This window comes from Chlamydotis macqueenii, chromosome 12 (genome assembly GCF_036417535.1).
Source record: "Chlamydotis macqueenii isolate bChlMac1 chromosome 12, bChlMac1.mat, whole genome shotgun sequence".
In the NCBI taxonomy this organism is placed as follows: Eukaryota; Metazoa; Chordata; class Aves; order Otidiformes; family Otididae; genus Chlamydotis; species Chlamydotis macqueenii.
In genome coordinates this window covers 21086343-21111726 of record NC_141567.1, presented here as the reverse complement: position 1 = coordinate 21111726, position 25384 = coordinate 21086343, and the positions used below count along the sequence as shown (strand labels likewise).

General features: G+C 37.9%; 1 protein-coding gene across 5 annotated transcripts in view; it reads left to right on the top strand.

The window, feature by feature from the left end:
• TJP1 (tight junction protein 1) overlaps positions 1-25384 on the top strand; it is a 164858-nt gene that overhangs the window by 1263 nt on the left and 138211 nt on the right. For 3 of the 5 annotated variants that reach the window (XM_086756838.1, XM_086756837.1, XM_086756836.1), the window contains exon 2: positions 7429-7561. In XM_086756838.1, the coding sequence (XP_086612964.1) occupies positions 7429-7561 (133 nt within the window). Of the gene's footprint in view, positions 1-7428; positions 7562-25384 lie in introns of those variants that run through there. The other 2 variants (XM_086756843.1, XM_086756841.1) reach the window with 2 other exon arrangements.

The following is a 25384-nucleotide window of genomic DNA, read 5'->3' as shown; positions in this document are numbered from 1 at the left end:
TATACATATTGGTGTGTTACTTCTTAAAAGAAGTTTAATTATGGGTAATATAATTATAATAATTGTTTTATTTCATATTTCCTTTGTCTCCTTGGAAATGTTTTCTTTGCTAGCATGTTAAGGTGAAGCTGCGTATATTTGCATACTTTAAAAGTAAGTCTGAAAGGACCCGATTCAACTCCTGCTTTGTCTTCTGTTGGAGTTAGATAAGCTGTGTATTGCCTGGTTTCATGGTGAGATTTTGTGCTTTATAAGATACAGCAAAACAACATACTGGGTCCCCACTAATACATACTATAAGCATTGCATTTCATAACATTTGTAACTTGACATTGTGTTGCTGCAATGCAATGCTGTGTGAAGATTTAGTTGACTGAAAGTGGTAAGGAAAAATAAGGTAATTTTTTAATTTTAGGGAGATGTATGAATTACTTAAGAATATCCCAGACATGCTTTCAAATGCTCATTAATAGGCGAGATGATAATACGTAGTCACATTTCCTTTGAGAACTTTAATAGCATTAGGCATTATCTTTATGGGTAGAATTTATGCTTATGGATGAAATACTGCTTTCTGATGCATTTAAGGAAGTGCTTAAGGATACTTTGTCATGTTAATTTGTTCTTATTTGTGCGTAGTCTGTATCAAATAATGCATTAAATAAATCTTAATATTACAGAGAAGAGTATGTTGCTGTTACTAAAATCAGTGCAATAGTAGTGTGTATTTCCAACATGTAAAACAAAAGTGTATTCCAGTACCGTATCACTGGAAGTCTCAAAAATACTTGAAGAAAATGTATAAATCAAGTCAGTCTATAATCAAGGGATGCTTTTTCATCTCTTTTTATTTACTTATTTCTAAAAAACTTAAAACATGCTGTTTAACTGATCAGATTAATCAACTCTTTGATGTGTTAATACATACTGTCAGTGGAAGTGAAGATATAATTTAATAAAAAAGGGTTAAAATACTCATCTTTTTGTTGGTGGAGATAATCCACCTGAATCCTACTGAAAGAAAATGAAAAAGGTAACAGCAATGTTTTATTTCTTTATAGAGCATCTGTCACTCCAATTTCTCCCGCTTCCCCCCTAGAATGTAAGTCCTGTTCTGTGATGCATGAAAGCAGAGCTACAAATGAAAACAGAAAAGGTGGACACTGATGTCTCATGATAGGTTAAGAGTAAGTTGTTATAAACTACCTGAGAATAAAACGGGCAATTGAACAAACAGAAGGAAGCTATGCCACAGGCTTGCAGCGGGAGGTGGTGGAGCCAGAAACTTGCTTGTGTTTTAACGTGGAGCTTGACCACTTTATGATGAGGTTTACTTGAGGCAGTAGAGTTTTGCACTCTGCAATGGAGGAAGTTGGTGGAGCCCTGAATTGCTGATTCAGAGCCTTTCCCATGTCGGTGTGGCTTTGTAATCTAATATGTAGAAATCTAACGAGAGGGGTAGGATGTTTTAAACTGTCTTGCTGGGGGGACAGTATTTGGATACAAACCCCACCATCATAATGCTGCTAATAGAGGTAGAATGCGGCAGGGACTAGCGTTTGCTAAGGTGCTCAAGGAAAACTAACTACTGACCTGGGAGCACCTTAAAACAGTAAATTGGCATAAATATTTACTGAAATTACAATATGTGCAACCTGAATGCTTTTACAATAGGGAAATGCTAAATGAAATTATTAAGGGGAGCTGCACAAGTAGACCATAATTTCTTGTCACACCAAATATTATGTCTCTTTGTTGCAAGGAGAAGGAGCAGACGAAGAAAAAAAAAAAAGGAACAGGATATCCTAGCAACTCTAATAATTCTTCTCACTAATATTCCCTTCTGTTTCTTACAGCATTTGCCTGTACTTTGAAAGGCTTCCTCTGCTTTGGCTTACTCCCCCTATGCTCCCCTTGGTGCAAGGCAGTGCAGAGTCATGGAATAAGATGAAAAGCTCAGTTAGTGATAAGTTTTCATTGTGAGGAATATTATGGAAATGGCTGAGGCTATGCCACATTTACATATGCCATCTTTTAAGAATGATTGGTAGTTGTCTGAGGCAGTCTAGGTTAGAAAAAAAGAATGCAGATGCAACGCTCTATAGAATTTGAATTTTGACAGGATCCAATTCCCCTGTTTGGTGCTATTGTCAAAAGAATGTGTGATAGAGAAGCCTGGATGTTAAACGATAGCTGCTTCTTATAAGATATTGCACAGACACATTTATTTTCAAGCATAGGAGTAAACTTATTTGAAATCAGTGAGGAATAGCCAGCATGTCTGGAATTAAGCACTGATGTAAAGGCTTTGTTGACTCGGAGTCTTTGTGTTCAGGCTGGGGCTTGGATGTAGAAGTCCAGGCTTATAATGAAGGATGCCTGTTTTATCATTAGGACTATCCTTAGGGAGAAAGGTGCCATTGTTTGTTTATGTTCTAAGCAGAGTCGTATTTAGAATAATCAAATAATGGAAAATGTCACTTTAGGGTAGGAGAAAGAAAGCATCAAAGATTGAACCTCTTGGGTGTCTCTGCAGAACTATGTGGAAAAATACAGATCACTAGAATGGATGTTTTCAGTTTTTTATTACTGTTTCCTGTTAGTATTTGTTTGAAATGAGGATAGCAATTTCAGTTTAGCCAGTTGTAAGGATTTATTCATGTTGCAAATTAATTAATACTTTTTTTTTTTTTTCCTGAGGAAGGCAGGATATTGTGCTTAGAACTGAAGATATTTGCAGAGGTGCACAAGAATTTAGCATAGCAGCTGACTGCTCAGTGTTACAAGTCATTGTTTCACATTTTCCCTTTTTTTCCAAACAAATATGAATATTTATTGTAACGGCTAGGTCTTCCTGTCTGATCAGAGGAAGTAAGTGTCAGTGTTTCCAGCCCTGTGTTTGAACCGGAAGGCATACTGATCACATTCAACGGAGTCCAGCTGACGTCCTCACTTTCTGTAGTATTGAGGAAGCCTGTCCTCCAACGGGAGGACATGCAGTTACGGAAATCTTCTACATCTCTCAACTGAGATCTATGTAACTTCTTGAGGTAGAAGTTGGACGTGTTTTGAAACCATTTATAATAATAATTTGCTAGAAGTACCTAAGTGCTTGTTTTATAAGATGGGTGGACAACTCATAGTGTATGAAAAGTGTAATAATTATGACACCGTTTTGAGTCTTGTTCTCTGCAGTTCTCAAAAACTTGCCCTATCCACATGAACTCTAGTGTTAATACTACACTTGGAAGACAAATACAGAAAATGTGTCATTTCAAGACTTATTTTTAAAAATATTCTGATGTTGTCTTTTATAAAATTGTTCAGAAGTCTAATCACTAAACAAGAAGATAATTTTTTTAAGTTCTTAAAAGATGTTCAGTCTAACTGCTCTGTCTAGAAAATAACATGACAGTTTAGTCCTTTCAGACAAGAATTTAAGTACAAAAAACATGTTAGGTAATATTGAAGGTTGTTATAAATAGTAATTATGTGCAAGTAGAATATAAATACAGTTTTTATTCATAAAAACCTGTTCTGTTATATACGTTCCATTTAATTGTGTTACGATATGTATTAAGTCGTTAGCCCTTGATGTGATGCTGCACCTTGAAGCCCCTGTTGCGTAGTTTGTTAGGCTAGCACGTTCATCATTGGAATACAGATATTGAAAGTTTAAAGTTTTTGCTTGTTTTACAAACTAGAGAAATATTAGAGTCACTGTTATGTAATGTGATATATGATCAGGAACCAGTCAAGGTCAATGGAACTTTTGTAAGAATTGTGGATAACAAATAAGGGCTTCGGGCTCCAGATGCGATTTTACAAAATGGCTCAGTTTTTTTACTTGACTAGAATTTCCAACAGTTAATGAATCGGCGTGCGTTAATTTAGGATTCCTGTGATGAGCTCCATTAGAAAGGTGTTATGTTTCTGGAATATTAAAATACTAAATTTTAACAGAAACAGCACATTTCAAACACAGCATCTGTAATTGTTCACTCCCTTCAGAGATCTTGATGAGAGATTCAACTTTTTAAAGCTCTAGACTGCCTTGAACATATCATTCATAGGCTTTCATTTATGAGTACTTTCCTTGAAGCAGTTGCTGAGTTGCAGAGATTTTAAAAGGGCTCTTATAAATCTTTCTGCTTTAACCTGTGATAATTCCTCTATACCCCTGACGCATGTACTGCAGCCAGTGACTTAGCAATTCACTTATTAATTTTCTATTAATTAAGCAATTCAAAAGATGAAAGGAGATAATTAGGTGTAGTAGATTTCATTAATAATTTTCATTTTTAAACTTAAGGTTCAGATGTCAGAACCATAGAATATCGCGTTATAGTTTCGGTATTCATTTAAAACGAATAAACTCTCTTTCTCTGATTACAACAAACACTCTGAGAACACAAAGCAGGATTCAAAAGTGAGAAGGATTTTGAAAAGCTGTTTTTCAGATTTTATAATAATTTAGTTTCAAGTCAAACACTTTGGGCCTTTGTCTCATTAATTTGAACTCAAACAGGAGTGCCAGCTTCAGTGTCTTCCAACTTTTGAGTTGTATTTCTCATGGAAGTTTCTAGTACTTGAAAGAGTTGCTGTTGAGAGTTTCATTGCTGCGTCCAGCATTCTGAGAAGACGGGGTGAAATAGATCCAAGTCTGTCTCAGGTCTGTTACTGCTTCTCTTTGCTAAAACTGTAGGAGTAGCAGAGGCACTGGAGAAACTGATATTTAATTTATTTACTCATGTCCCAGAGTTTCCTCATCAACCATAGAGTCAAACCCCCTGATTCTGTAAATGTGGATTTCTTGCCTCGTACCCTTCCCTTGGTGCAAACCTTACAGATTCCCAGTCCTTATGTTGTTTTTCTTCTTGGATTGGTTACATAATATTTTATTTCCTTGTAAAGACACCTAGAAATTAAGGATGTCAAGGATTAAAGGGAATCTTTCAATTGTGATATTTCTTCACATAAAATCATGTTTTGAAAGTTAAATGCTATTTTAAAAGCATTTTTCTGAATTTCAGAAGCTAACAAGTAACAGCCCTAATTTATTCTCCAGCAGAGTGAAATGATGGATGGGTTCCAGAGGCACCAAGTTCATTCTTTTAAGAGTGCAGCTCCCAAGTGGAAGGGCCTTCAAAACGTATCATTAGTTTAGTTCTTCGTTAATACTATGTAACTTTGATTAGCCCATTATTCTTACTTGTTTGAAAGCATAAAGCTTTTCTTATTTTATTTTTTATAAAGGCTTCTCAGTATCAGAAAACAGTAAAAGACTTGCAACTTAAAGAAATGCACATTTATAGGTAAGACCCTAGAATAAATGATTTGAAATATGGTTCAAGTTTAAGAAAAGCCCAGTGCAGCTTACAGCTGTTTAAAAATGTTTCTGTTAAGTATGAAGAAGTTGTCTAACCTACCAAGCACTTAATTTGCCGGAAGTACACATGAAGATTTATTGTCCCCAGTAATGCAGCCCTCAAAGATTTTCTGGAGAGAGAATAAATACAGTCCTCTAACTGTACTGAAACAGTGGATCTCCCTGTGGGCTCCAACATCAGCATTTGACGTGGACGCAGAGTGTGTATGGTTATGTACATTTGGATTGACTTTTTCAGAGATGTTTGGAGAGCTTGGTTGCAGAAGGTACATTCATACAATAGAAATGTACCATCACCGTAAATGTCACTCTCTGCGGAACAGGAGTTGAGACAATTGGCTTTCTTTGGACATTTGTTCTGGTAGTTCTTTAAGACATTTTAGCAGTGAATCTGGCATTTCTTTCAGTTTTTGTTCTGTCAACAACTATGTTACTGTAGTAGCCAGGCATGTTTCTTAGCATTTAATCCATGTATAATTATACTAAAAAATCTGGTGCAATTTCAGCAGGAAGTTTATAACATAATTTAAATGTCTGAATATTATAGTTATGTTTTCAGTTAAAAATTTGTATTTATCTTTGCAGTTAAAAGTTGGCAGTAAATAAACCCAAGGTGAAAAAATATCTAAACCAGATTACTATATTATCAAGAGAAGTTACAGCAAGCTGTTCCTGTGTGTATGTGTGCATGGGTAAAACCCCAAAAACTCAGGTATCTGGAAACAAAATAATGGTTTGGTAATCGCGGTAATTGAACAAGAAATTAAGGACTTAAATTGAATAAGACATTTGAAAAGATCTGTTTTCATTTTCAAGTTTGGTTACTGCAGCTTTTTTTTCTCCTTAGCCTCCTATAAGCATGCATTTGGACCTTTTATCGTGACCATGAAGCTGTTAGCCCGAGGAGTCTCACTAATCAGACAAGTGTATTCAGCCTGTGGTTATTGCATTTTGTACTTTGAATTCTGTATTTCAAATGTTGAAGTGGCCCACGCCAAGCATTGTTCTTTTTATGCACATACCAAAGCTGTTAATTCTAAGTAAAAGAACCTAAAACATGTACTCTTTTTTTTGTGGGAGGAATCTTAATGGTTACAGAGAAAAACACTGAACTGCTATCCAAAGTCTTGGGATATGCAAAGAAGATACATGTTATTTCTTATTTAAGATAGTTCTTGAAACTAGCTGCAGTTGAGAAATTACATGAAACAAGTGTAAATCAGCACGGTAAGAATGTTGCGTTTTTAGATGATTCTTCATGTGCTTATTTGCTGGAGTGCAGCTAATTTGGCGTCAGACTGACTAGAGACTATTTTGCATTTAAATCATGGACCTTACAAAACTTAACACGTTTGGTTAATTGTTAACTCCACTTGCTTCTACTCTAGCAACTTCCAACAAGTTCCTTGAAATATGGATTGCTTACTCAAAATATTTTAGTTATCGGCTCCCCTTAGGGCTATGTGTAGATGACAGTGTGACGAAACACCGTATAAAGTGTAGTTCCTTGATGTACGGCGTCTGTAACTTTAACAGATCCCTTGAATTTCATTATTGTTCATCGTTATTCATTGCTAGAATAGCTGAAGTACCAGTAGCACTCAAACTGGAAAAGGTCAAAAGCCAAATACTGCCAGGCTGCTACTGGTCTAACCAGCAGCCTTCATCATGTATCACAGGACTCAGTTTTTTGCTGAATTAATAGAGAAAAATATTAATTTTAATTTTTCAGAAGTTAAATATGTTTTTCTGTAATCTGTCTTTTTTCTGATACTTCTCACTTTTATACAGAAATCATGACTACGCTGTGTGTTTGACTAAGTCTGCAAGCAGTGGTGGACTTGATGGGAACTAGATTTCTACATACTTTCGTGGTCTTATTTTGATATTTATAGATTGAAAGCTAAAACTTGGAATGGCATTCCTTCTTTGTATAGCATGGCAATGTTGTCTCCTTTGCAAATTTTTTTACTTTAAGCAAATTTATTAAATTAAAAAATATCTCCTTTGTCTGATGTGTGGCTCTTTTTCTTTGGCAGGGTAACTCCGTCTTCCGAAAATCCCAATGGTGCTACCTGTAGTGTAAGTCAGGGAAAGCCCTCTTTAAGAAGAATAAAAGGGAGAATACACAGAAGCAAAAGCCTTGATAGCATTGATTTCTGTGAATTCACTGTGAGTACCATATATTTTACATTTATCCTATATGAAGTTATGAAAGCCTTGCTAATAAAGCTGCCGTCCCTCTTGCATGGGGTTTATCTCTGTCAGAATCAGGAAAGGTGTTGTACTGAATGATGTTGTAGTTGTGGTTCCGTGCTGCTGATTGTTAAGAACAGTGATATTGCTTGTATAATTAGGGATGCATAACGATGTTTTTGTTCTTCAGCAACCATTAGAAATAAATTTTGATGTCAGATTTTAATATTGCCGCCTGCATAAGATGAACACATTAGCTGGAAGTGTAGCAAATATGTGCTTATAGCACTTCAAAACTAGTATCACAGATGATATCTTACTCCAGTGAAGTAGTACTGGTATATACTTATTCTCGTTGGTTAGGGTGTAGATATGTTTGAAAATTCAATGTGATCATGGTTTCAAAGAATTTGCATAGGTGATGCTTCAGAGATTTAGCTGAATTGAGAGAGAACTGGAATAGTTTTTTTTTAAGACAACTTTATATTCAGGAGGAGTTGTTTACATTCAAATAATGGAAGAAAAGAAAATGTTAATATGAAACAGTATGGGACATGGGAGTAGATTTCCTGCCATTTGTACTGTTTACAAAATATTAGAATTGGTTATAAACACAGTATGTTTCAAAAGTTCTTTACTGGAAAGTGGTTAAAAGCTACCCCTCTCAATTAACTGTGGGGAATTTGGCCAATTATATTCTGATAAATTAATTCCATGTAGTTTTGAAATACTAAAATAATGTCAAATAATATGTTAAATTATAAACCGATTCTTAAATATGCGAATGAACGAGGTAGATAGGCAATACACGCTGTCTTTAAAATGCACAAATCAATAGTGACGTGGAGATGTTGTCTGGCGTTACATGGTAAGATAAACGATATAGCTAAAATGTTCAGATGCAGTTTGGGGAAACATCTTTATCAAAAGCAAAACATTGGTTTGAGCATGTTGCATCGTTCGGTGTGATGGTTTTTTACAGATGATGCCAATACAGATGATGGTATTTTTTTCTCAGGACTGTTTTTGTTTCTACTTACAAAGTCTTGTAGCGCTGTCTTTGGGACAAAGAGCTTGCTGTTTGCTGTTTAAGGAAATAATGACATTAGTAGCAAGGATTTGAGATTTAGTGTGTTGTATTGTGTTTGGACACTTCTAGCTGGGTGGTATTGCGAAGCCACGTCCCATGGCTGAGGAAACATGTGCAGTGAGCCTGCGCACGGTTCTGCGCTGTCAGTAACTCGTGCTGCCTAATTTAAAGCTCGTTCTGGTGTGTCTATGCGAACTGTTGTCGCAGCAGTGATGTCAGTGTAATCATTACCTTCCTGAAGGTTAAAAATTCTCTCAGGAAACAAGATTACTGAAACAATAATTTTAACTTCTGCTATATGGGTCTTCCTCTGTGTGGTCCTATTAAGGAGTTTTATCTAAATCTATCTCTACTCTTGGGGCCTTCAAAGAAAAAGAGATTATAGCCAACGGTAAAAAGAGTATCTTGCATGCCACAGAACCTTTGCAAAGAGATTTGAGGCAGAAAATAATGGGGCATGTCTGTATCTGTAGCATACAAATCTGTAGAGTATATACATGTATGTGTATAAATTCATACATTAATAGCTAAGTATTGATAATTAGGATGAGGAAAGGAAGCTCACCTTTTATTCTGAGGTCTCATGTTGAAGGATGATACAAGTTTAAATAGCTAAGCACACAAATCAGAGTTATAAATATGGATTTTCTTGCTACTACATAATTTAGAATCGCACTGAAATACTTCTTGATATTGTAGAGTGGTACTATCGTTGTTTTAAAATTGTGGTTAAAAATAGATCTAAAGAAAAAATTGAGGAAATTAGTATGCCTAAATCTTTTGAAAGTGCTTCCAGAATGGGATGTTTTTCATCTCTTTCTAATAAGAAAGCTCAGGCATAGGCAGATAGGAAAAAAAATTGAAAATAAAAGATTTGGTAGAAGTGAGAAATTCTTTTATGCAATGAGAGGGAAGAGCTTTTTAAAACTTTTCTTTACAACCATTTTAAGCTGTATTATATCCATTTAATGCATAACAAAGATGAAAAATTTCATATTTAATTATGTGGGTTACTTACATGCTGACAAACTTGAAGTGATCTGAGCATCCAGTGAACTGTTGGTTTTCTTTATCATGTGATGAGATTGAGATCCATTAATAATTCTGAATGTTACTGGATTTCATTTGAAAATAAGTAGTACCTGTGTGCATCCCAAACTGATCTTTTTTGTAAACCTTTTGTTCCCTATCACTAAGCAAATTCTGAGGACAAATCCTAACAGCAGAAAGACATAAAAAATAAGTTATGTTTTCTTTTCTCCAAGTGTGACTGTATCCCCAGTGGGAAAGTTCTGGATTTCCATGCAATAATTCAATATGTGAAAAAAATCTGTATTTGTGACTTTACTGTGACTTCAGCTATGGCAAAGGATAAGTTGTGGGATCTGCGTTAGGCTGGGAGGCTCGTTGAAAGAAAGGGTTGTTATTTGCAAGGGAGGGGGTAACCATCGAAGAGCCTATTGCACGTGTAAAATTTCAACAGAGGCCCAAGAGTGACTTGGAGGGACTGCCACGAGTGCCTTCAGAGGGTTGTCTGAGACGAGGTGGTGCTGGCCGAGTTTCTTGTTTACCACAGTTAATAAAACCTGAGATTGGTGATATTAATGGCTTTTAGGTAGAGCTGTGGCTCTTAAGATGGGTGATGTACCTAAGAATGCTGGAGAGGTCTTTGCCTGTACAACCTCATTGTTGGATGGCCTGTCAAATGTGTTTTGCCTGTGATGGTATCTGGTGAGTGAGCTCTCCCTGCCCTTATCTTGACCACAAGCCTTTGGTTATATTTTCTCTTTCCTGTCCGGCTGAGGAGGGAAGTGATGGGGTGGTTCTGGTGGGCACCTGCCATCCAGTGAGGGTCAACCCACCACAGGGTGAGAGTACAGCAGCTCCCTTAAAGTATGCGTCACTCCTGAACTTCTTGCATTCTTTTTTTCTTTATCGTCTCCATGTATTGGTGCTATCACTTAGATTAGAACCTGTTCCCACAAACTAAGTAAAACCTGTTTCATTGCACCTTCTTCAAGGAGTATCATCATGCTGTTCTTCCCCAGATGTTAGCCCTTGAAATACTCAGCTTTAGTTGTATGTATAAAAAAAAAATAACTTTTTTTTTTTTTGAGTATTGGTAAATGGTTATCTGCAACCCAGAAATGTTGCAGAACTCCTACTCCACATTGCAGAAAACTTGGCAGAAAAGAGAAAAAATAGGATTATCAGCTCTAAGAGAAAGATGTGGAATACCTACTACCTTGTAGAATGAGCTTGTCGTACCAATGTTCGTTACATCGATATTTTAACGTTTATTCTACCAAAACAAACTCTGGCTTTTCACAAGCTACCGTGTATAGCAGTAGCACTTCAGAGTCCAATTCGTCGACAGGGATTTTGTTGTAGAAGACATTGTGCAAACACAGAGTGTTCGCTTTCACAGACCTTACCATCTATTTATAACAATAGGTAAGATGTGACTAACCTTTGATTCTTTAGCTGCATATGGCTCTCAAGCTGTTCAAGTGCTGCACCGGCGCTAGGGCTTCTGAAGGACATGTTGGGATGCAGGTGGGTTTTGGGACTGCCCTATGTGATAGAGCACTGGGGCTGCAGGGGAGTCGTCGTCCTCATTTGTGTGTAAGCTGCACTGGGACTGTCTATGACAGCCCCGAGGTGTATGAATGGATCTTGTGCTTGCTGGCCGTATGACAGATTTTGTACGTGGCTCGTAGCATTACAAATATTGACCACCCCTGCAATGCATAGATGTGGAGAAATTCTTCCCTTCTGTCCCTGGGAGACAGTGATGATGTTTTGTGGGAATGACAGAAAGGGAGACTTTGAAAGCATTTTTGAGGAGCTAATCTCCTGACTTTAATGGAGATGTAATGTCTAAGGTATCTTCTTTTTGTTTTTCGTATTGTAACTCTTCGATTAGACTTGAGAAATTACTAAAATCAGCATCTCAAAAACTATGTGTTTAAAGGGATCTGGACATAACATTTTCCTGTGAAAATCAGCCCTTGTGGACAAAGGAGGTCTCCTTGGCAATCGGAGCACTGCAGTTGTTTACAGTATGAGCAGTTCTGCACATTTTCTGGGGGCAGCTGGTGCTCGCCTGCTCTTGAGAAACATGCACACAGCAAGTTTTCAGTTAACCTGCACTCCTAGTGAAGCAGGTAGTCTCCAGTGTACTTCCACTCGCATCAGGGTGGAATTCCAAGGAATAACTTTGCAAAATGTTATAGAAATGCTAAGTCTTCTTTTTTTTTTTTTTTCCTTCCACTTTTCCATTATTTTCTAGTGTTACCTTTTTCAGATGCATTGTTTTGCCTCTTCTCACCGTGTACTGACAATGAGGTGAGTTTGGCTAGAACCGCTGTGTACTGCCGCTTTAGAGTAGTGGAGGTCAGCATGCAGAGTAAAAACGGAACACACTGGGGTAGGAGATTATCCAGAAGAGGAGAAAAGAGACAAGACAACAAAGTTCAAAAGGCAGTCTGAATAAAGCACTGTGGAATGCACGACAAAATGGAAGAGGCAACAAAGGAGGAGATAATCAGAAAGTGGGAATTAACTGACACACGACTGCCTTTTTTACACAGGGGATGCGCGTGTTCACCTATAACACTGATTTTTAGTTCACTGTAGTGAGTATTCTGCCATTGAATGGGTACAGTGTCTTGTCTGCTTGCTTGCAGAGAAGATGTAGAAACTCTGTGTTTCTCTCTGTGCTTGCCCGCTCTCATTAGCAGGATGGAGCGATTGACCTTGCGTGCTCTCTGTGGGGATACGTGTGTGCCCGGTGCGGGCTGTGTGCAAGGAGGCGCGCGTGCACCGCAGTGCTCCGAGAGCTGGGAGTGAGTGGGTATGCATTATTTCGTTACTAGGAGTTTCACCTGCTTTATAATTTATAATGAAGTTTCAAGGCTGTTTCGAGGCTTTAGTGATTAACTTTCATGAATGTTTGTGGTGGCACCTTTATTGCAGTTCCCCAGTCTCTTTGGCAGATTTTTTCAAAGCGTACTGCAGGCTGAAGATCAATTTGTTGTTTGAAATGTCCTTACCAGTACATTGGGTAATTGTTGCTCTGATTAGCCCCACTCCCAATCTAGCAGTCACAATAGGATACTGTACGGTACTCCTCAGCTAGTTCATAGAGCGTATTTCTGAGCAAGGCAATCTAATTTGTACTGAAAAGCATGGATTTATTGCAGTTTCTATTTTATTTAATCTAACCCAAACTCATCTTGGCTTTGAATCACCTTATAAATGGCTTCTGAGGTGGTAGATGAGATTCTGTAGTTTGATTTTAATTTTTTTTGATAAAATCATTCAAGTTTTATACTTTCATTTGTCTTGATTTTTCCTGCTGAGTATTTTAATTGGAATGTATGTCTGTAAAACTAGCAAAATGATAAATGAATAATAACACAAACAATACCCACCAGAGTTATTTCTCAGGATGGAGAGATGAGAACGCTGGCGTTCTTGAAGAAGTCCTACAGGAACGTGATGGTCTCTGTACATGTGGAAGGAAGGATTCATGAGCACAGCTGGAGTCTTGTGGATGCCCTTAATTTGTTACTGTTCAGAGGAGTGTAGTTGTTATGCAGCTGTTTCCAAGAATTAAGTCCTCTACAGTAGCTTAGATTTGCTTCACAATATTGTTGTTGTACTATGACTCATTTGTTATAATAATAATAATTTCATCTGTTCTTTGGTGGATATATGAACACAGCACTGACCTTATACAGGAGAGCCAGTTTTGGCCAGCTTGTTTTACCTAAGATGGTTTCAATAAAAAAGTATGTATTTGTTTTATTTAACCAATTAACACATTTTACAGTTAATGAAATGAAAGTACTTTACATCTTCCTTCTGTATTTTATTGGTTGAGTACATAGAAAACAATGCAGATATTCCTGGTTTTAATATGTATAGTTAACAGTTTTTAATACAGAGAAAAACATCTTTTTTTTTTTTTTGTTAGAAAAAGTAATTAATTGTAACAACTTTAGAAATATAATACTGTTGGAAAGAAAAAACTACAGGCTTTTGATCCAAGATTACAGCTCCTCTGGGAAGGAGGAGTATATTTTCAGCATTGTTTGTTCTGTCATCTTGCTTTTTATTTAAAAACAATTCCAGAGTTTTATGTAAGAACTATTCTAAATGTCAAGACAAATTATTAAGTTTCAAGCGTAATACTAGGTGAAGTTTATGGAGCCTTAAGATTAACCTAAGGATGTTAACCATAAATGAACAAGTAATGTAATTTGCTAAACTCTTAAATTGTGATTGACCTTGATTTACGTTTCTGAATTGATTCAGACTGATTGATTTATGTTTCTGAATAAATTCAGCACTCCAGTTTAAATCTACCAAGGGTATGAACTCCATCATAGTCATTGTATTAGCAACTGGGTTTACATTTAATTTAAATTAGAAATGTATTTTTGAGTGAGTACATTTTTTTTAGGTTGCTTATTTCTTCTCGGAACGGTATTATGAACTGGGGCAGATGGAGCTGTACTGAAATGCTCTTTGGCATTTGTTGGGGTAGTACCTGGTTCATTACTCCAACACCACCATACCTAGCGTATGATTGTGACTTGTCACATCTCCCATTTCTTAACTGAATGTTGAAAGGTATGTAGGCCATCATGTAGTTTGTCTTTAAATTATATAATATCAGATCCTCTTTGTGTGATTGTATAGGATGCTAGCATAATGTATTTGGTCTCAGCATTACAGTGCACATGCAGCTACCTTCCAGCGAAGTGACACCCCGAGCGGGATGCAGGTCCAGTGGTTTGTCCTTCAGCTAGCCCAGGGATCCAGGGAAGCAGAGAGGTGGTCGAGAATGACCACCATCTCTGATTTTGAGGTACCTTCATGAGCTCCCTTCAGTGTTTTGATTTCTGAACTGGAGTCTGTATGCATCCACATGATGATCAACGTTGTATTAAAGTAATTTGATGGGATGACTCAGGCAAAATAACAACACTCATATAAATATAAGCTTCTTTAGGTAAATGCTAATCTGATTTTTTTTTTTTCCTGAAAATCAAGGTTTCTTGTTATAGATGAGATACTGTAACGTTTTGTTAGGTACTACGTATTGATGTAGTAAATAATTGTTTCTGTCCAAAATAATTTTATCTAAACTGGTTTTGAGTCTAAGTGCATTTATCTTTCATGCCAGAAATTCTTCCCTGATTTATTTCTAGCGTAGGAGTTGAGATTATATTGCTCAATCTATTTTCCTGTTATTGATAGATTTTATTTGTTTGACCTTTCTCCACTGTTGTGCTCACAGAGGCAGACTGGTTATATATGAGGAAACAAAGACTGCAACAATTTCTGTTGCAGGCCCTCAGCTTGTGCTTAAAAATAGCAAATAACAGGAGTGTCAGTATGAATGGCTTTTCAAATATATCACTAGAATGTATATGCTGAGAACTCTAGTAGCTTGTCTCTTTTAATATTTTTATTAGGTTGTTGGTTTTGGGGGGAGTTGGGTGTGTTTTTTGGCTTTTAACAATTTTTTTGACTTACCAGAATGGTTTCCCCTTGGAAACTAGAGTTTGTGAGTGATTAATTTCAAAGGTCTTGAAAATTTGTTTTTGTTGTTAAAAAAAATTCATGGAAGTAATAATGATCCTGTAACGCAAGTCCAGTCAGCCTTGACATGCAGTCTTTGGTGGGGATAGAAATTTTTCTTGCTACTTTTTCCGTTGAAAAAATGGAAACGTTTCCCATGACGGACAGGCACTTAGTTTCTGTTCCTGCCGCAGAAGCAGGATCCCTTGGTCTGTGACCAGCAGTACTGCAGGAACCCTTCTGGATACGGGTGGGAACATTAGTATTCCCCACACACTTAAAACTTGCGTGCGCACTGGAATGAGCAGAATAATATTTTCTTCCTGAAATAGGGGAATTTACCTACATGACAAATCAAGGTATCTTCATAACTTATGTACAAAGACAATAGCCACAGTTATAATTATGGTATTCGGATTTTCAGAAGTTTTCAAGCAACGAGCCTTTCGCTAAGTGGGATTCTCTTAAAGCGTCTGTCTGGTGGCATTCTCACCGAGCAGCATTTCGGTCAGACAGGCCAGCTTGATGTGGAGGCACTGCTGGAGTTTTCTAGAGGGACAGGTACAGATTTATTTGTAAACAATGCAGACAAAATGTCTGCAGATGTTGCAGCCGTACTCAGGTTTGTTCTGATAAGCCCAAAGACGCACTTAGTCAAGTATAAAAGGAGAAGCTGAGAGGCAAGCTGGGCAAGATCTTGAAATACGTTTGGCCTCATTAGAAGGTCTTTGAAATGATTTTTTTCATAAGCTCTGGTGGAGGAAATATTAATGGAAATATTCCATAGCTGTGACTTAGATAGTCCAGTCAGAATTGCTATCAGAACACTTTCAAAGTGGCAATTTCACAGCACTGGGTTGTATTTCTTTACACTTTGAAGATCTTTTTAGTTACCCAGGGAGACGAGAAGATAGTGTGAGTTCCTAAACAGCTGCAGAATACCTGTTTCTGAACTCAGCCGTGTTCAAGGTTATCTGCCACTGTCCAGATGCTGTTGTGCACACCTGTCTATATAAATTATATAAAAATATAAATATACATGTATTTATTTATATGCACACATACATGGACATTGCGTTTAATATACAAAATTTTACTCATTAAGGTCACTTTTTGTCAGTATTTTCTCTGCGTAAATTTTAGAGCTTTGTTGACTAAACTCTGCCTATCAAATTATACCATCTCTGCCAGAGGTGAGCATCTCCAAGAGCAGGACTGACCCTAAACAGACCGTCCTTCCACAGCACTTGCAATATGTCATTGTCACCTTGTCAAGGTCTGCTTTTACCAACTTTTTTCCTTTGCTCTCCAGAAGTCCCGGTGGGTGTTCAGGAACGCGTCATTTATCACTCAAGTCAAGTACGAATTTTTTAAACATTCTTCACCATTCTGAATAGTTCTCCAGCTAGGCCTTTCCCCGTTTTTGTCATCCAAATGGCTGAGGAGTGTGCCCGGGCCAGGAACAAAGGAATTTGCCTTTAGCAGATGGTTTATTTTAAGAGAATGCACCAGTACTAATGTAGAAGAACTGACAGGATACTCTGAGCAGTCAAAAAAATTTTGAAATATGGGCTGTAGCATAAGGTTTTGCTGCAGTCACTTGAAAAATATTAAAAAGAAAGAAAATGTTGTTAAAATAATGGAAATACAATTCTGTGCATAGAAAGTTGAACGTGAAGTACATTCCACCCAACACCCAAGTTTTCAACCTAAATGCAGAATAACATAAAAATTGGCTGTAAGCACTTTGGAATTCGGATTGCATGAATTTGCAAAAATGCCATAGCAAGCTTCTAGGAGAACGTTGGGTTTTTTTTAGTCCAAATAAATTTTTTTTTTTTTTTTTTTTAGTTTTGAAGTCTGGGGCTGTGGATGGAAAACAAATTGTTAATAAGCTGTGCTTAGACTGAAAAAGGAGTTAGAATGCATTAATGGAATAGGGCAGTTAGCGTGGGCTGGCTCATCGCTCCTGCAGCAACAAAGACACTTCTAGATTGCAGAGATTCTGGTTTCTTTTGGCACAGATGTCCTTTTTGTCCTCTGGCACAGGTTTCCTTGATTTTTCAAAGAAATATTGGATGTTTGTTGCCCGTCTATCTCTAAGAAGAGCAGCTTGCTTCTCCCACTGGTGTAATATGCCTTTGCTTATGGCTCTGCAGTATTCCGTGAGGGAGCGTGCAGGACTGGATAACCTCTAAAGAGCAGCTGCCTTTGGATATTTGGCACTGTTATTAGCAATATACTATTGGGATCACAGGCTCCTGCAATAAATTTAGCAATCTTGGCTGCACTGTCGTTGCACTTATCTAGCACCCCTCAGAGCTAGGGAATTTGAAAAGTACATCTCCTGTTCTCACTGGGGTGAATGCCACTGCATGAATAGGAAGCCAATAACAAGTGTTTGTGTTTTTATGAAGATTTGACATTTAACTTTTGGTGTCTACTGACTTCCTCCAGCTGTGTACTGTCTTGCCTTTCATTGCCCTTGAGGACAGCCCAGGGGAAGGGGGCTGAAAGGTTGTTAATAACAAAGGAGGGCAAAAATCAGCAAGAAGAGATGCTTTTGGAGATGCCCGAATGTTCAGAAACCAGAGTGCTTTCTGAGCCTGCTCTGAAGGTGAGTTGGGAATAAACAGTACTCAGGTCTGAGCGATATGCTTTTCAGTGAGGTTTCGTGCCGTTCTTCAGATAAAGGGAAAATACTGAAGTAACATACTCCAGTGTGACATGAAGGTCATACAACATAACTGTATACACAGTTAATTTTCTCCCCCCTCTTAGGAAGCCAGTGTGTCTTAGTCTTTCACCTGACTCTGATGAACGAAGAATAAGAAGATTGTGAATTCACGTATGAGTTGGATACTGCCTGAAGTGCCCAGGCACCACTTCAGCTGCACTATTTTAGGCGTATTTTTCACAAAACACTGCTTTGTGAACTCTAATGAGTTAGGGATGTGAGCTCCCAAATGAACAATCCCTCAACAGTTGCTTGAAAGCTTTTCCCAATTTATAAGTGGATATGCAGTCTATATTCTTTTATTCTTAAAGATGTGATCCTTGTGCAACTTAGTTGACCAAATTAACCAAGTTCAACTTACTTGGTTATCTACCAGTGTCTGCAGAATCAGAGGATACATGGCTTTTCCTTTCTCTGCCTAGAAGGCGATGCAGGGGTGGCCTAAATCAAACTTTTTCATATTGCACCACCTTACTAAAAGATCTTTCCAGTAACTGCATGCAGTATTTCCTTTACGTTCACTGGCAACAGTTTTGGGCAGTAAACCAAAATAGCTTTGGATACATGGATGATTACTACCCAATCAAGTACTCGCAAAGCAATAGCAATCCTGGGATGCGAGCACCCAGAGCTGACCTGCCTTCATTTCTCCACTTTATAGCAGTTCTTCTGTATGTTCACAGGCAAACTAGAATGAGTTCAGACACATGCCCAGAAACATGATGCATTAATCCAAAAGTTTTGCAGCCAGGACTTTGTAAACTCGTATTTGCATTATTTATCTCCTCTGAAGTATCTGTTTCATGGATTCAGGTCTACCTCTGAGCATTTTGTGAGTGAATCTTGGGGATTTAAGATGGCTGCACAAAGAAATACTATTTGGGATGGAAAACAGACAATTTTTTTAGAACAAGCACAAAACCAGGAAGAAGATAATGGATGAGTCAGGAGGATTTGTTGGACTTGATCCCAAACACCTAAAATTCCCTGACAGGAGCTTCATTTTTTTTCTTCTACCACTGCAAACTTTTCCATTTAAGATAATACTTAGAGTGGTGCCTGCACGCTGTGGAATGCTCACAAAAGTGGTAATGCACGATTGGCAGTGACGTAAATCTTCTGCTGATACAGACTGTGTTGTGGAGATATACCGGTATGGGCAGCAATTGCATTATATACCAGCAAAGCATTGTAAGTAGCTCCCTGCCAGCAGAAATCTTTGCTATAAACTTTCTGATTCTACTGATAATCTGGGATTTTCAGTATGGAGATGGTGTTCTTTTCAGACCGTATCTTTAAAAAGTATCTTTGATAAATTGATTTGATTAACACACTATGCAGGCTTGGGATAAGGCATTACATGTCCTTGACTAGATCATACTTCATGACTTCCAAGAAGACCAGTTGAAGATCTGCAGTTACATTTTGTCCCTTAATCACAGAATGGTTTGGGTTGGAAGGGACCTTCAAAGGTCATCCAGTCCAACCCCCATGCAAGGAGCAGGGACATCCCCGAATGATTTTCCTTACTCAGGAGTGGTTTTTACATTAATGTTTACATAGCTTGTCTTCTGTTTCTTGTTTTCGTCTTCAGCTTTTGTGGTTCTTATTATTCATATTACAGTAGGATACATGTGAGGTTGAACAAAACGAATGTGCTGTAGGGGAACATGTGTGGACAAAGTCAACCAGTGCATTTTCACCCAAACGACCTAGTCTGGGATGTTTTTTTAAAGGCTGTATGTTCTTAGTAGAAATATCATAGAGAAAACACCTTGAGTGAAATAAAGTACAGTTGAGAGGAAGAGGACTGAGAGTTATAGCTCTTTAAAAAATATTTGCTTTTTGGAAAAAGATAAAAATTCTGAGGATGCTAGTTGTCATCATTTTGTTTATGGTTCATAATGTGATATTAGGGGAGAGAACATTCTATTTTTAGTATTATTGTAGGAATCCTATGCCTGAGATAAACACTGTATTCGCCTGTAATGGTACAGAGAAAACAAACAAATTTCAGCAGAACATCTGAGAACAGAAGTGGCCACCTATTTAATGCAACTGTTCGTATTTTCTGGAGTGCAGAGAAGTGTTCTCAGACAGTTCCTTGCTGATGAGGAACAAGATGACCAAGAGAAGAATGAGACCCATGAATTGACAGTTTTTATGCTCCCTCCTAATGAATGAGCATCGTATCAGCAGTGCTTTAGGTTGCCACCTAACTAAAAATGATGATTGCATCTAAATGTTGCCTGTGGAGATGCTCAACATTAATAAGAGCTGTCATGTTAGCAACTGTTCTTATTAGATAAACTTGTGGGGCTGGGGAGGAGATGATTCTTGTACCAGAAAAGTTTCTGGGGCGTTTCTGATTGAAGAGGTGCTAAGGAACATAGAGAAAAATACCAACATGCATGCTGGAATTCTACCACAGCTCGCCTGGCATTGAGAGAAACGTGCCATGTAGGCTGTTGTGTAGGCTAAAGTCAGAAGTGGGCAGTAATTGCCTTGCTGCTTACGAGTGGAAGCCTGAAGAAGTAAAAAATTTCCAGAGCCTCCAATCTAGTCAAGATTTCTCTGTGTGTGCCACCTCTCCTGCGCCACCTTTCCTGCAGATGAATTTGATTATTTCTAAATGTGCTGAGAAGAAAAGACAATATTTGCCTTATAGCATACATAAAAACGATAAAATGGATGCAGGGCTGTATACCTGATTGAAGGGACTTTTAACCAAATGGAGTGGAATCTAAAAGCGGGCAGAATCCTCCCCTGTGTTAGCACGATGCATTTTCATAGTCATTTTGGAAAAACACCAGCAGGGTGCACAGTTGGGCCGCACAGCCGTATGGTGTTGCCATTTACTGTAGTTTTAGTCCAGCCTTTGTGATGTATGTGGTGTGGCTTTTTAAAGTTCTTCTTCCGGGGGGGAGATTTTCATTGATCCCCTCCCTCGTACCTGTGGGATCAGCTTTAGAGCTTGGTTGTAGTATATACCAAACGCTCAAGAAAGGACAAAAAACATTGTCCGACCTGGAAAAATATGAAAGAAACCCAAACCTGCAGACCTTTAGAGTCACTTATGACTCACAGTTCTGACTGAATTTGGCAGCTTTTGTGGTATTTTGGGTATATTTGTGGAAGCCCACAATAGTGGGTTTTGTCATCCTTTGTATTCAATAATTCAACACAGATTTTAGTCTTTTTAATTGTTGGAGTCCTTTAGAGATCTTTTCAGGAGTGAGAGTTAGCTTTGCATTACTTGAAAAGTATTATTAAATAGATTATGTGAAGAAAGTGTAATCTCCTTTGGAGGTTTTCTATCCTTTAATCAGGGGCAGAAAGCCTGGGAGCAGGGCCAGAAGTAAGGAGCTGGCAGGGACCGTGCCTCCTAGAGAAGACGGAAGGGAATTTGGAGGCTAAACCTGAGCAGGCAAGGGGATGGAGGAGAAGAAGCCAAAACCAGGGTGTGCAGCTTTGAGAAGGGGCAGAAGCAGTGGGAAGTAGGGCATACTGACAGCAGCCGTTTGACCAAACCAGACTGCACCATCTCCTTCGCAGCTGGAGTCAACCTGCATGCAGTCTCCTGCCCTTGTCCTCTCCTTAGGGACAGCGCTCTGCAGAGCTGTGTCCCCGCATCGTCGTCTTGCTTCTGCCCCCTCAGTAACCGGTCCCTTGGGACAGGGTGGTGGGCACACAGCCCTACAGCTGTCTCCCTCAGCGCTGGCGCTGGGAAAGAGCCTGTCGCAAGCCTCTGACAGACCCTCTGCACCGCTCTGTGGAACATAAGGCCCTTTACTGGGCTGGAAGAAATTGAGGATTTCAGCCTTGTTTTGAGTGAAGAATCATCATCTAATCTAGCTGGTACGACAAGTCAGCAGAAATGACTAAATATGTGTGAGATTTGTAGTGTTTGGTGTGAGGGTGGATCAGCTGCAAAGTTGGGCAGGGTCCAAGTACCTGAACCCCAGTAAACAGTGTTTTTATTAAATTAGAGTAAATGAATTAAAACAAACACAAATTAAAGGTTTGACAAAGATTTTAGAGACATTGTTCTGACACTCAAAGGATGGACAACTATCAAAGCCTGCTTTCTACTCTTTGGTTAATTAAAATGCATTTGAATATAAGGTAAATGAATCTTCAAAGAAGATACGGAAGTATTATACAGTAATATTGCCTTATGAAATCAGATTGTCAAAAAACCGTGAACAGTCATTTTTAGAATATCAGAGCTCAAATGGTTCAGATGGTTCAAGATCTAAAGGGTAGTGTTGCAAGGATATCGAAGATAAAGTAGTATTAAATTCTTGTAGACTGCTTCTCAGAGTTGTGTAGGTTTTCTCCAAAAACTAGGCAGGGAAGCTTGTCAGAGGTAAAGCTGTTGGAATGTTGGCAGAGCAGTACCAGAAGTAATGTAGCTGCAGTCATTTCAAGTGCAGAAGGTGATTTCTCCTGGGCCAGTCTCTTGATATGAAGGTAAAGACTTTAAGCACAATGCACAATTTTCTCCTTTTTGAAACATTTTTTTATTTACTCTGTAAATATACTAGATTAATTTTTGGTAAGCAGCTACTTCATGACCTACAGGGACAGTTTCTGTGACTTGCTCACTCACACTTTGTTTAGCTATGATTTCCAGTTTATACAGTTAATCAAATTAATGAACTTACAAAGCAAGGAAATATTATGTTGTAATTAAGCTCTCTTGACTTTGCTTTTTGACCTTTTTGAGTGTTTCAATATTCTTTCTTCGAAAGGCTTCTAAGAAAATCCCGTAACTGCTTTTGGAGAGCAATCCCAAGCCTACTATCCTGCTCCGAACCACCAATATCACAGTCCGTGAGGGATCACGTCAAGTAGGTTACAGAGCATATTGCATGCGTTGTTGCTTTCACAACCTCCCACTGAAGGCAGTTGGGATGTCCCCTGTGATACTACAGTAATGGTGCAGAGGGGTTTGTACACTGGATTACAATTTCTTGTTCCTTTTTTTTTCCTATATATCTTTTTTTTTTAACCATTTCACATTTCCAGACTAATCTTGTTATGCTTTTAGTGGCAAGAGAAACTTCAGAACTTTTGACAATTCCTTCACGGTGCAGCTTTGACAACTGGAATTAAGTTTCTAGCCATCTTTTCACAATTGCATGTAGGCTAAATTGAAATGTGATGTAAATGTTATTGCTGTGTCAGTTTGAATGCGAGGAAGAAAGGACATTTTAAGCAGCGAAGGCGGCTAGAAGAATTGATGAGTCATACTGTATCTTAGCTGGTACCAGCCGTAACTTTGCAGACTTACCTGCCTGTGTAAGACAGATTAACATTAAATAAGGTATTCAGACCTCAGAAATACAGCTTAATGCTGAACCTTATTAAAAAGTTTTTGAACAGAATGCTTTTACTACAAATGAACGCCTTTGTGCGTGATAGGATATTTATTGTATCACAAATAATCTACTCACAGAAAAGAAGCAAGATTTGAGAAATGAATAGTATTTGTTAGTATATGGTCAAGCATTTTTAATAAAAAAGTAGGAATCTTTTTCACAGAGAAGCCTACTGGAGTTTTCTTAGTAAGGGCCGCTTGTTTTTCTGCTCTCATACTGCTGCATATTCTCCAAATCTTGTGCTAATTAGCCTCCTACCTGCTTTTTCTCAATGCCAATTCTCACTGTCTCACACCGTGTTCAGCGCTTCAGTTCCCTTCCTTCTGGCTTGTGCTGGCTGAAATCCATCTCTCTGCACGCTAAATATGTTAATTAATTTTCTCATACACTGGACTGATGTATAAACTTGCTTTATCTAATCAGATGTATTTTTCATGTAGTTTCTACAGAATACATATACGTTCATGTATGTTCTGTAATAACACAGGAAAATTAACTTAAGAGGTCATATCTCCAAATATTTATTTCTCCATCATCCCTAGAAACCGAAAGTATCGGTCAACCAGAAATACACCTTGGAACAGTCCATCCCCAGTTGCCTCTCTGCTCTCCCTATCCATTTCCAATGTAGTCAAGATTTTCTCTTTGAAAATGGAGTCATGTGCAGGGAAGGGAAAGCTGTAGTGGTCGTGAGCAGTGTGATAATACTGTAAGCTAGAACTGCTCTTCTGCAAAGTACACCGCAGTACAGAATAGTAGGAAGAATTTGTTCGGACTGCTGCCTTGCATTTGGGGTTACAGTGTCTGTGTGAGGGATCATTAGCAAATGACCACTTTGTCCCTGATGAAAGGCACAATCTCTGCTAACTATTAAATACTCTTATTTACAGAGCCTTAATATCGATAAGGGTAGCAAATGATAACAAACATTCTGATTGCAAGAGTACAACTTTCTGTCGATGAGAACGGCTAGAACCAGATGCTGGAGATGTTTCAAGTAAGCATAGGTATAAAAATCTTTTCCCATATAGCTCCGTGTTGCTTTTGTTTCAAAAGAAATTAGCTTAGACCTGAAGCCAAAGTTTTAATCTTTTTCAAAACTGTTGACAATGTTTGTGTATTGAGATGCAAATATGTCATCTCTGTTGTGTAAACAGTGAAGAGATGGAGTTTCTGCCTTGAAAACTTCATCTGGCAATGAGTTCCGTAGTTTAATCAACTTTTAAAAATTCTTTTTAATGTTTTCTTTGAAACTGGTTTTAACAAGTTCAGATATTAATTTGTTAAATCTTCTTTCTAGTAGCCTGAAACAAAAATCTAATCTTTGTACCCATCCTGAGAACATATCAGTTTGTCCAGTTGCAGTCTCTTCTCTTTCTTCGTAAAAGAGATTTTTCTATGTAATCTTGTATCTTTTCTCTGGTTCTGCAGTTCCATTTGTAGAAGGAATGAACTTAAATGTAGAATTCAGGTGAAGACCCATTATTGATTCCTTGAGGAAGTTATACTGCTTTCTCCATCCAGTTCCCTGTGTATTTTAACTTTGTGTTACCTTTTTTTGGCACAATGATCAGATGTTTCTGCTGAGCTTTCTGCAGTTAAATCAATGGTCACAAAATATATTTGGTTTGATACAATTAATTTAGAACTCTTCTAATTTTTTTTTTTGTTTACATTACTTGGTATTTTTGGTCACTCAGTTTTATTTGTCTTTATGTTGCCTGTTCAGCTTGATCATTTGGGATTTCTGAAACTTTTCGTGGTGTTTTGGTTCTGACTTGTCACCTGCTTGTATTTTATTTACTGCTCCTAGGAGATTTAATCAGAAGTATGGGGCAATTCATTGCCATAGTGAAAACCAACCATTTGTTTTTATTCTTCACTTTATAGCCAGGGTTTGACACATTAAGGGTGAGTTTTAGCAAGAGATCTAAAACATTCCTATGCTACCTCAGCACAAGAAGATACCTCTGTGAAAAGCACGTGTTTTACAA